The sequence below is a fragment of the Pan paniscus genome, chromosome 2 (assembly GCF_029289425.2).
Source record: "Pan paniscus chromosome 2, NHGRI_mPanPan1-v2.0_pri, whole genome shotgun sequence".
Lineage (NCBI taxonomy): Eukaryota > Metazoa > Chordata > Mammalia > Primates > Hominidae > Pan > Pan paniscus.
Genome location: NC_085926.1, coordinates 134,075,389 through 134,088,065, shown reverse-complemented (window position 1 = coordinate 134,088,065; position 12,677 = coordinate 134,075,389). Strand labels below are relative to the sequence as shown.

At 40.0% G+C, this 12,677-nt stretch overlaps 2 protein-coding genes across 9 annotated transcripts in view; one reads left to right on the top strand and one right to left on the bottom strand.

Moving 5' to 3' along the window:
* The window catches only part of MSL2 (MSL complex subunit 2), a 50,342-nt gene extending 42,914 nt beyond the window's left edge, over positions 1–7,428 (top strand). For all 3 annotated transcript variants that reach the window (XM_055110509.2, XM_008976071.6, XM_003822496.6), the window contains exon 2: positions 4,136–7,428. In XM_055110509.2, the coding sequence (XP_054966484.1) occupies positions 4,216–5,727 (1,512 nt within the window). In that variant the 5' untranslated portion in view covers positions 4,136–4,215 and the 3' untranslated portion in view covers positions 5,728–7,428. The remainder of the gene's footprint in view (positions 1–4,135) is intronic.
* A 1,579-nt stretch (positions 7,429–9,007) lies between these two features.
* The window catches only part of PPP2R3A (protein phosphatase 2 regulatory subunit B''alpha), a 182,182-nt gene continuing 178,512 nt past the window's right edge, over positions 9,008–12,677 (bottom strand). For all 6 annotated transcript variants that reach the window (XM_034957441.3, XM_063602939.1, XM_034957444.3 and 3 more), the window contains one exon: positions 9,008–11,833. In XM_034957441.3, the coding sequence (XP_034813332.2) occupies positions 11,710–11,833 (124 nt within the window). In that variant the 3' untranslated portion in view covers positions 9,008–11,709. The remainder of the gene's footprint in view (positions 11,834–12,677) is intronic.

Here is a 12,677-nt window from a genome sequence, read left to right as displayed (position 1 = left end):
TTGCTTTTGAGATGGAGTCTGGCTCTGTCGCCCAGGCTGGAGTGCAGTGGCGCCATCTTGGCTCACTGCAAGCTCCGCCTCCTGGGTTCACGCTATTCTCCTGCTTCAGCCTCCCGAGTAGCTGGGACTACAGGCGGCTGCCACCACGCCCGGCTAATTTTTTGTATTGATGGGGTTTCACCGTGTTAGCCAGGATGGTCTCAATCTGACCTCGTGATCCGCCTGCCTTGGCCTCCCAGGGTGCTGGATTACAGGCGTGAGCCACTGTGCCCGGCCAGAAACATAATTTATTAAGCCATCTTGTTGGGGATATTGAGGCATAATTTTTTTTCTAAGGAGACTTCATTCTTTTTACAATGCTTTTGGGAAAAAAGGGGGAGCCCTTGTCTTATATAGCTTTCTATAGATGGTGGAAACTTGCCTTTCCATTTAGCCTTTTAACTTGCTTCTCTACACCCACCTAATCACCAGTCAAGTAACCCATTTTATGTTTTCCAACCTCCCTCTCCCATTTGCTTCCCATTTGCTTCCCATTTCCTTCCACATGCAGATGGACTTCCATTACTTCAGCACTCCGGTTCCTCCCCTTAAAGAGGCTTTTTTTCCTTTTAGAGACTACTTTGATTTTGATCAGCTGTACTCAAAACTGTATCCTAAGTTTCACATTAGGATTAATCTTTAATAATCTGAAGATATAATTCAGTTGTTTAAAAGAACATATTAAGAAGACCTTGGTAGAATTACATGTATCAAGAAATACTGGACTCCAGCACAGTGGAGATATAGCTGATTTCCTTTTGAAAAAGGTAGTTTTTTGGGGGAGGGCAGGGCAAAGAGGTAAGAAGTAGTTGGTACTATAAGGAAATGTTAGAGACCATTATGGAAATGTATTCATTATTTTAAAGCGTAAGAGTGGTACATGCAGACAGTAGTAGTTCTGGAGTATTGGAAACCATGAGGTGCTCATCCATCACAAGGCCATCACAGCCAGGTAGAAATGCCTGAGGAAAGCAGCGGAGCTGGCCATGCCAGCATTTACACATAGAACAGTTCTTGGGCAGCCGGGTGTCACGGGGCACAGACCCACAGTTCTCTTTGCATACGTACATTGTGCTCACAATTCCGTCTGTAGAAGGAGGGGAAGCAGGCACAAAAGGACCCCAGCATACAAGTTCCCCCCATTCAGGGAGCAGGTTTTGTTTAGCTCGTTACTGTCCTGTATCCCCATGGGCGGCACAGGTTGGGAAGGCTGAGGATGAAAAGCAGGCTCCTCCTGGGGTTGAATGCTGTCATCTCTGAAGGCCAGGTCTCCCTGAGATGGACACCCCTTTCTTTTTTTAAATTTATTTATTTTTTTTTTGAGGTGGAGTTTTGCTCTTGTTGCCCAGGCTTGGAGTGCAATGAATGGCACGATCTCGGCTCACTCTGCAACCTCTGCCTCCCAGGTTCAAACGATTCTTTTGCCTCAGCCTCCCAAGTAGCTGGGATTACAGGCATGCACCACCATGTCCAGCTAATTTTGTTATTTTAGTAGAGACAGGGTTTCACCATGTTGGTCAGGCTGGTCTTGAACTCCTGACGTCAGGTGATCCATCTGCCTTGGCCTCCCAAGGTGCTGGGATTACAAGCATGAGCCACCGCATCCAGCGTCTTTTTTTTTTTTTTTCCAGACAGTCTTGCCCTGTCGCCAGGCTGGAGTGCAGTGGCACCATACTCAGCTCATTGCAACCTCTGCCTCCCGGGTTCAAGCGATTGTCCTGCCTCAGCCCCCCCGAGTAGCTGGGACTACAGGCATGTGCCACCACTCCCAGCTAATTTTTGTATTTTTAGTAGAGATGGAGTTTCACCATGTTGGCCAGGATGGTCTCAGTCTCTTGACCTCGTAATCGGCCTACCTCGGCCTCCCAAAGTGCTGGGATTTGCAGTTGTGAGCCACCGCGCCCCGCCCAGCCGCTTTCTTAAAATTTATTATAATTTTTTTTAGAGACAGGGTCTTGCTGTCTTGCCCAAGCTGGTCTTGAACTCCTGGGCTTAAATGAGTGTCCCACCTCTGCCTCTCAGAGAGCTAGAACAACAGGCACGTGCCACTGTGCCTAGCTCAAGACCTTATTTTCTGATACAGACTTTCAGAGCTATAGATTTCCCACTAAACACTGCTTTAGTTGCATTCTCCAAATTTTGATATGTGGTGTTTTCATTTGGTAAATGTTTTCTCAATTTCTCTTATGATGTTTTTGGCTTATAAGTTATTTTGGTATATGTTTAATTTCCAGATACTTGAGGATTTTTCTCATTTTTTTTTCCCACTGATTTCTAATTTCTGTTGTGGTTGAACATATTCTTTGTGTGATTTATGAGAAGAGGTACCGCTTTGGGTAATTGCTGACCATTTGTCTTGATTGGGAACCAAGGAGCAGTTGCAGCTTTGGAGAGTAAGAGTGGAGATGGGAACTGGGTCTAGTTCCTTTCCCTTCTTGGTTCGTTATATATATGTCATTTACAATTTGAGAATTGTGTCAAGTCGGGGGACTACTTCATTATACTGTATTGTCGCAGTTAGAATACTTGTGGTTTATAATTAAACCCTGGTCGTTTTGAAATCTGTCAGAAGAATTTGAGCCCAGTATTATACCCTAGTTTTTTTTTCTTTAATAAGTTTAAATATAATTTTTTCCATTTTGTATTTTTTTCTAGAAGAATTTGAGTTGAGTAGTACTCCTTTTTTCTTTGTTTTAATGTAGTTGAACATAGTTCTCTCCTACTGAAACTCCTTTTTTTTTTTTTTAATGAGACGGAGTTTTGCTCTTGTCGCCCAGGCTGGAGTGCAGTGACACAATCTCGGCTCGCTGCAACCTCCGCCTCCTGGGTTCAAGGGATTCTCCTGCCTCAGCCTCCTGAATAGCTGGGATTACAGGTGCCCATCACCCTGCCCGGCTAATTTTTGCATTTTTAGTAGAGACAGGGTTTCACCATGTTGGCCAGGCTAGTCTCAAAGTCCTGACCTCAGGTGATCTGCCCACCTCAGCCTCCCAAAGTGCTGGGGTTACAGGCATGAGCCACCACACCTGGCCTTTTTTTTTTTTTGAGACTAAGTCTCGCTCTATTGCTTAGGCTGGATTGCAGTGGTGTGATCTCAGCTCACTGCTACCTCAGTTTCCTGGGTTCAAGTGATGCTCCTGCCTCAGCCTCCCTAGCAGCTGGGACTACAGGTGCGTACCACCGTGCCCGGTTAATTTTTTTGTATTTTTAATAGAAATGGGGTTTTACCATGTTGGCCAGGCTGGCCTTGAACTCCTGACCTCAGGTGATCCGCCCACCTCAGCCTCCCAAAGTGCTGGGATTATAGGCATGAGCCACTGTGTCCGGCCTGAAATGACATTTTGATCTTTTTTCTTTAAAGTTTATGATTAGTATATATGCATTAAAAACTGGTTGAAAAATTTTTTTTTTCTGTGAAGATACTTTTCTACTGATGAATGCCCTCAAGACTATCTTTTATGAGGGCAGGGACTAAATCTCTCTTACTCATATCTGTTTCCCCAGTGTCCAGCACAAAATAATCAATATGATTTTGTTCAGCATGTTGTAGCATTGCCATGTTGTGTTAGGTTGAGGTCCAAAGGGTTTTGGTTTTGTTTTTGAGACAGGGTCTCGCTTTGTCACCCAGGCGGGAGTGCAGTGGCAAGATCATAGTTCACCGTAGCCTGAACTCTAGGGCTCAAGCCATCACCTCAGCCTCCTGAATAGCTGGGATTACAGGCACACACCACCACACTTGGCTATCCAAAGGGTTTTAACCCTAGTTTGTGCTTCTGGTGTCTGATCTTCACCTCTTTAACTTTATAGCCTTTGGAGGAAGAGGATAAGAAGGTGGACCAGAACGTATTGCTTGGGGAGAGAGACACAGAATCAAGGATGATTTTGGTTTGAGATAACTGAATGGGGAATATGGCATGAAATCAAGCGAGCTAATTGAAGATTCTTCCGTTTCTTCTAAGATATATTTTCTGTTATCTGGTCTAGTGAGTTTAATTCATCTCAATTTTGATAGACTACTTATGTCATCTAAACTTCAGTTTATGAAATGGTAAATTTATTTTACTAAAATCTTTGCTTTCCTCCTTCTCCCCCTTAGGACATTTGCTACAAGATCCTATTGCACCCACCAACTCCACCTGCCAACATTATGTCTGCAAAACTTGTAAAGGCAAGAAAATGATGATGAAACCTTCCTGTAGCTGGTGCAAAGACTATGAGCAGTTTGAGGAAAACAAGCAGTTAAGCATCCTAGTGAACTGCTACAAAAAACTATGCGAGTATATAACACAGACTACACTGGCACGGGATATAATAGAAGCAGTTGACTGTTCTTCTGATATTTTGGCTTTGCTTAATGATGGATCATTGTTTTGTGAGGAGACAGAAAAACCCTCAGATTCATCCTTTACTTTGTGTTTGACACATTCCCCTTTACCTTCAACCTCAGAACCCACAACTGATCCTCAAGCTAGTTTATCTCCAATGTCTGAAAGCACCCTCAGCATTGCTATTGGCAGTTCTGTTATCAATGGTTTGCCTACTTATAATGGGCTTTCAATAGATAGATTTGGTATAAATATTCCTTCACCTGAACATTCAAATACGATTGACGTATGTAATACTGTTGACATAAAAACTGAGGATCTGTCTGACAGCCTGCCACCCGTTTGTGACACAGTAGCCACTGACTTATGTTCCACAGGCATTGATATCTGCAGTTTCAGTGAAGATATAAAACCTGGAGACTCTCTGTTACTGAGTGTTGAGGAAGTACTCCGCAGCTTAGAAACTGTTTCAAATACAGAGGTCTGTTGCCCTAATTTGCAGCCGAACTTGGAAGCCACTGTATCCAATGGACCTTTTCTGCAGCTTTCTTCCCAGTCTCTTAGCCATAATGTTTTTATGTCCACCAGTCCTGCACTTCATGGGTTATCATGTACAGCAGCAACTCCGAAGATAGCAAAATTGAATAGAAAACGATCCAGATCAGAGAGCGACAGTGAGAAAGTTCAGCCACTTCCAATTTCTACCATTATCCGAGGCCCAACACTGGGGGCATCTGCTCCTGTGACAGTGAAACGGGAGAGCAAAATTTCTCTTCAACCTATAGCAACTGTTCCCAATGGAGGCACAACGCCTAAAATCAGCAAAACTGTACTTTTATCTACTAAAAGCATGAAAAAGAGTCATGAACATGGATCCAAGAAATCTCACTCTAAAACCAAGCCAGGTATTCTTAAAAAAGACAAAGCAGTAAAGGAAAAGATTCCTAGTCATCATTTTATGCCAGGAAGTCCTACCAAGACTGTGTACAAAAAACCCCAGGAAAAGAAAGGGTGTAAATGTGGGCGTGCTACTCAAAATCCAAGTGTTCTTACATGCCGAGGCCAACGCTGCCCTTGCTACTCTAACCGCAAAGCCTGCTTAGATTGTATATGTCGTGGCTGCCAAAACTCCTATATGGCCAATGGGGAGAAGAAGCTGGAGGCATTTGCCGTGCCAGAAAAGGCCTTGGAGCAGACCAGGCTCACTTTGGGCATTAATGTGACTAGCATTGCTGTGCGTAACGCTAGTACCAGCACCAGTGTAATAAATGTCACAGGGTCCCCAGTAACGACGTTTTTAGCTGCCAGTACACATGATGATAAAAGTTTGGATGAAGCTATAGACATGAGATTCGACTGTTAAATCAGTGGGTCTTTTAAACCTACTCCTGGTAGGGAAATAGCTACAGTTTTACGGCAGCTATGGTTTTGTTGGTTTAACTTGCCGGAGCTCCTGCATATAGATCACTTGTATCAAGTGTTTTCATTGCTAAGTTATATGTGTTAGTGTCGGGGAAATAGTTTGCAGATAATGGAGGAGTAACCCTACAACTATATGTCCTTAGTTCTTACAGAACCTCATAGTTTGAGAACAAAGCTGATGCAACTGATTTATACAAAATGAACTTTGGCAAGAAAAATAACATTAACCTCATTGTTTATGGCCATGCTTTGTGCATAATCAAAGTTTATGATTAAATGTAAGGAAGTGGTATCTAGTCAGTCCATAAAGATTGTGCTAATTTTTTTGTGGAAAAGTAGCCATTAGTTCAGGAAACTCAGTGCTGCCTTCACATGCCATTGATGTTTCTCCTGTTGGAAAGCTGATGTGTCCAGCTCAACCTTTGTGCTGACATCATACCATTTCTGATCATGAAATATTGGCTACTGGTGTATGTAGCAGTTCTTAAATCAGCAGTATTATGAAAAAAAATTCCCCCTCATTAGAATGTTTAAGAAATCTTTTTAAAAAGTAAAATTCTGTCAGACTACAAATGTTTAGCTGTTACTCATTTCTAGGGAAGAAATTCTAAATCCCTCCTTCACTTTGAGCAGTGTTCTAATTGGATAAATGAAGGAGAGTAGTTTTATTCTGAAGGTAATTAAATTTAGACTATGTAGTATGTGACAGAATTTTTTTAAAATTATAAAAAGATTTTATTTAGTAATTGGGATTTACTTAAAATAATTTCGGAATAATGCTCCCAGACTTGCCCAGATTTGTGTATTGTACTTATTGCCACTGGCCGCCACTTTGACTTATTTTCTCTAATAGTTTATTTGCCACAGTCTTTATTTTGAATATGCTCCTAGTTTTTTTTTAGGGTGCTGTTCATTATGAAGGCTTCTTTATAGAGGCCTAATAAGAATGCCTTTTTATAAAGCCTGTGCATTTAGGTAGGTTGAAGCTAGGAGGATTTTCTTTAGAATGCTCTTTTGCATGTAAAGCACAAAGTATGTTTCAGTTTAAATGCACTTCTTCCCATTAATTTTTATGGGGAAGACAAGTGAGTCACAAACATTCTGTTGAAGGGAAATCTAGTCAGTTGCTTGAAAGAGCACAGCCCAAATAAAACAAGGACTGACTAGGTGTAATGAAATAACCTGTGATTTAAAAGAAGAGCTGCAGCTTTGACAGTGCTTATTTAAAGAAAAATACTGCTGGAAAATTTCCAATTTCTACTACGTTCACCATCTCTAGTAAGATCTGACATATGCTGAAGTTATGTTTTGATTTGGCACACGGCATGTTCAATGATGGTTACTCGCCTAGTACAAGACATGGAGAAGAAACCTTTGGACACAGAGCAGATGACACCTCCTTCTGTTTTGTAGTGTATCCTGGTGTCATTTTCTGTGAATGTGGTCAGGTAGAGTTGTTTTTGTTGTTGTTGTTGGGCTTTTTTTTCTTTTTTTTTTTTGGTCTCTTTTGGTGGGGTGGGGGTGGGCTAAAGCCATAGGAAGAAAAATGTGATGTATGTGTCCAGTATGTACTATTTTGTTTTTGTTTTGCAAGAAGAGTTGAACTATTTTTGATAACAAGAGTAAATGGTGGAAAATGCTTCTTAGTTGTCTTGTCTTTATTTGCTTTCCAAGATTTGGAATTTTATTTAATTCCTTTAAGTGTTAGCAGTGTCTTATGAAACATGTATTTACCTAACGTTTGTAACAGTTCTGTGTTGAACCCAGATGCCCTGCTATATAAAGTTGTAAATCTGTTCTTTATTCACTAATGATCACTGCAAAAATGATTAGAAATGAGATTGTACACATGGATGAGGATATATTTTGCAAATCGACCAAACTTTCATAATATTATGATCTTAAAATTCATAGAGTACTTTATTGCTTCCCAAGTTTGATAATCTTGTGGTTTTTTTTTTTTTTTTGATGCATGGGAGGTTGGCAATATAGACAAAGTGGAAATCATTAGTATGTGAGGGCCTTGATTGTTATGTAATATTGCCAATGATGAATTCAGGTTGTTTTTAGCACAAGTTTCTCTTTTTTATGCTGGTATTCTCACTGCCACATTTTTGGAAACCTGTATTACACCTTAAATCTATCAATAAATGATAGTTTTCTAATTCTATGTTGTAGAATACTGAAGAGTTTGGGATAGCATGCTCTGAATGGTCTGTATTATATACATCTGGGGAAGAGTAATCACAGTGCCTTGATTTTTATATTATTTTTCTTTATACCACGAGTTACTTAGGAATGCTGACAAATGGCTAACGAGGGATGATTGAGAGATTATTACTGAAGTAACTGGATTTACTTCATCAGGATTTGAAACCACCAAAGAACAGCAGCATTTAATAAGACACATCCTGAATTGTTGAGTCCTTGTTATTAATATAAATGATCAAATGATCTTTTACCTTAGGTAATAGTTTTAGAGCTGACAGTTTTATCTTTTTGGTTAGCCTTATTAAGTCTGCATTTCCATGAGGAGGTGTAGTATGGTCCTAGGGATAAAGAATTCCTTTTATTTCATTGTATTCTTAGTTAAAACAATTTCATGGTGACCTTGTTGAAGAAGAGTGAAAGTTTTATGGGAATCAGATGAAAAATAAATTGTCCATAACCATATTGTAGATAAAAAATAGAAATGCTTTAGAAAATACTAAGTTCAAAGTATGGTATTTTAACCAAATCTAATACTTGGATGGTATTTTATACTTTTCTCTTTTTAAAAAAATTAAAAGCTAGGCACAGTGGTGTGTGCCTGTAATCTCAGCTACTTAGGAGGCTGAGGTGGGAGGATCACTTAAGCTCAGGAGTTCGAACTCAGCCTGGGCAACATAGACCTTGCCTCTGAAATAAAATTTAGGTACCCCAAAACATGCCGTTACACATTCTTTTAAAATAATGCATTATAGATGAGGCTAAAGTCTGCCTTGATTCCTGTGAACTCCGCCTCATTCACAAACCCTGGTCCTCTTCCCTATCTCCTGAAGAAATCATTTCTCAGTATATTATCATTACTACAAAGACCTTTCTTTGTAGTTTTCACATGGGCTCAAAGAGTTATTCTCTGACATTCAAGCTTGTTTACAGTGTTACTCTTGCAGACAAAAAAATGAGGTGCAAATATGATTAAAAGCACAAGTGTGTAGTAATTACCTTAATGAACATGATTCATATTTGACAACTTTATTTAGTTTTGCTAAAAGGGAAAAACAAAGTCATGCAGCCTTCTCCAAACACATCTTAACATTTCAAAAAGCTGAGCAAATCTCATTTGATGAATCTAGAGTTTTATAAACACTTTGGTACACAGTGACAAGATGCAGGGAAGATATATGGAATTCTGTTAGTTTGATTACCTTGGTAATGTTATGCTATTAAACTCATTTCTCATTGAATTAGCATTAAGGTCATGATAACCCTCAGCTTTTATCAAGGGGCCTGGGATATTATAACAACTTGAAAATTCCAGTTTGGCAGTAATGATTATACTTAACCATGATCTTTACCAGAAAGTCAAATATATTCTACCTTAATTCCTCAGAATTCACATTCCTTGCATTCAGCTCCAAGGAAGGAGTACAATAAAACACATTCTTATAATTCCTGAAAATGTGATAATGTGGGTAAATTACAATAGCCCATCTTAAATGGAATGGTATTGATGGATGTACTTTTATAATAGAGACTTTGTAAGAGAATGGGGTCTTGCTCTGTCGCCTAGGCTGGAGTGCAGTGTCGTAATCATAGCTCACTGCAGCCTTGAAGCCTGGGGCTCAAGCGATTCTCCTGCCTCAGCCTCCCAAGTTGGTAGGACTACAGATGTGCACCCATGCCCAGCTAAATTTATTTTTTGTAGGGACGGAGTCTATGTTGCCCAGGCTGGTCTTTACTCCTGGGCTCAAGTGATCACCTCCCTTGGCCTCCCAAAGTGCCGGGATTACAGGAATGAGTCACCATGCCCAGCCAATAATTAAGAGACTTCAAAAACCAGATCAAAGTGAAAGCAAGAGGACTTCAGTAAGGAGAACCAAGGTAAAAAGGTAACAAATAGTTAAAAAAAAATGTATATTGTAAAATTGAATTTTTACTTTTTGGTGATTCTTATTAGTTTAGATCATTATGGATAATAAAACATTTAAACCATATCTGGCTTCTAAGAAAAGTATTTTTTTTTTTTTTGTATTTCTATCTGAAATGAAATAATTGCTTTTCTTCCCTGGTAAAGGCTGGATGGATTGGTAGGAGAGTTCATTTATCACATAAATAATCTTAATCCTAATAATTTATCAGTGTGTTTAGATTTTGAATATTGTGTTTCCTAAAAATTATTTTTAAGCTTTAAATTCTTTTGTGTGAACTATTAGTTGCAATAGTTACTGCTTTCTGTAATAGTTAAATGGAAGATCAGTTCTAATCATGAAGATAAAATGACAGGGAACTGGGAGCTTGTGACAGGCAGGATTCCTAGGATTGTTAACTCTCACTGTACTGTACCTTGTTTATAGCATATTTATTTCCTAAATTCTCCTTTTCTTTTTGCCTACCATAACTCTAACCCAAGATTCATTTCACTGCTTGGCCTTTATGCCAGCAAGGAGGGAACCTAGGTAGGGTGGAAAGGGAAGCTATTCTTGACACTTTCAGAACTAGTTTAAAAAACTAGGGGAAAAGTTGATGACTGACAGATGGATATTAAGTTGCTTGGGGGTTTTACTTACATCAGAAATGTCTATCCTTTTTAATAGTTTCTTTTCAAGGATATTATAGGATTTGGCTGGACTGTGGCCTGCTGAAAAATGTAGGATTCTGTAGTGAACACATCTACAACTACAGTAAATAACAGCTTTCTTTTATAGCTGTATCATTTTCCATTTCCTTGATAAATACTGAGGTGGATGAAATATCTGTAGTAATTGTTTTCAACATGAAGTAAAGAATAACGTTGAGGCCTTTACTATTAGCTAGTCTAATACTCCTGGGAGGAAGGAATATATCTAGTAAGAATTTTAATGTATCATTATTCCTTTATGTCTTCAAGCAGGCCTTCTGATAGGAAGTGAAAAGTTATCAACTAATTTGGAAATTAAATACATAATTCAATAGTTCAATGAATAAAAGATAAAAGTTAAAAGGGCTTTTTCCAAGTATGAGTCAAATTCTATACTTCATTTAAGAAGTGTTTTTTTATCTTGAGATTTTATATAAGATCCACAGTCAGGGAGGTTACCAGAGCTTGCCAGCAAAGTTGGAAGGCCCAGTGGTTACAATACCTGAGGATGTAAAGTGACTAGTAGTTTGGCAGGTAACTGTGAAATTACATTAAGCCAGGTAAGTTAAAGATCTTTGAACTCCAGTATACATATAATTAAAAGAAGTCTCTGAGATGTTTTGGCAGTGCTTTTATTACTAGGGCTAAGTCAATTCTGGAGGCCCTTACTACTTTTTCAAGTTCCAGAATTTTCTGACTCAAGTTTTCTGCAAGTGAAGGTTTCTTCTAGGCTCCATAGGAGCCCGGAGGGGACTCAGGGATGCCAGCCAACACAGAGGCAACTTCAGTCACCTGTGTAGAGAACCGTGCTTGGCACTGTCGCCAAGAGATCCTTGGTACATTCAAGAGTGTAGAGTGCTGACTTTGGAAGGCGATGGTACCACTTCTGAGGAGAAGCTCCGTAAGAGGTTTGAGGCAAATTGGAGGAGCCTCCTAAGTTAAATGTGTATCCAGACCTATTGCTTAAAAACAAAGTTCCTAGTGCAGATACACACTTGGAGAAATCAAAGTCTTTAAAAAGCAGTATGCAAACGAGAACATCTCTTCACAAGAAAGAAACATTTAAAATACACATCTTCGTTTCATTGTAGACACCGGCAGCTATTCTTCATCCACTGATTGAAGCTTTCCGCATTTCTCTGGAAGGCTTGCACTTAGTATTTTATTGCCTTTGTTTCCAAATTCAGAGGGAGAGGCAGGTTCATCTGTTTCATAATCTTCAAAGCTGAAATAACAAAGCAAAAGTGAATTAACTGATTGATTAAAGTTTGGGTAGAGATCAATATGGCAAATCCGAGCCTCAAGACCAGCCCACAAAGGTACCTTGAATTGCTAAATGGAGGCCGTGAGCAACTCAACTGCGGTGAAGGAGACAACACTCTAGAGCAGAAAACACATTCTTCTCCCTGTTCCTTAAAGCTTAAGTCCATGTCAGAATCTGTTGAAAATGTTCCGTATCAAGCTTTCCCTAGGGTGGTTGGTGGGAGTGAGAGAATTACAGATGGTGCTAGGTTAAGAAAAATTTGAGGTCCATGACGTATGAGCATTACTTGACCTTATTAAAAGTGGTTTCCACTCAGAGTGGCAAACCTTTTTTTTTTTGAGACGGAGCCTTGCTCTGTCACCCAGTCTGGAGTGAAGTGGCACGATCTTGGCTCACTGCAACCTCTGCCTCCCAGGTTCAGGCGATTCTCCTGCCTCAGCCTCCACAGTAGCTGGGACTACATGCATGCGCCACCACACCTGGCTAAGTTTTGTATTTTTAGTAGAGATGGGGTTTCACCATGTTGGCCAGGCTGGTCTGGAACTCCTGACCTCAGGTGATCTGCCCACTTTGGCCTCTCAAAGTGCTGGGATTACAGGCTTGAGCCACTGGTCGGCCAGAGTGGCAAACTTTCTCAACTCTCATATTGCTTTATAGCTTCCCTCCGTGGCTTCCAAGCAACACAAAAAGATGTTCAAGTGTGTAGGTTGAACTGACTAAAGTGCATTTATGGATTTCCCATCATTCTACTTTTTAGGCTTCTATAGCATACCTGGACCTAGATACTCATCCGGGGAAGATGTCC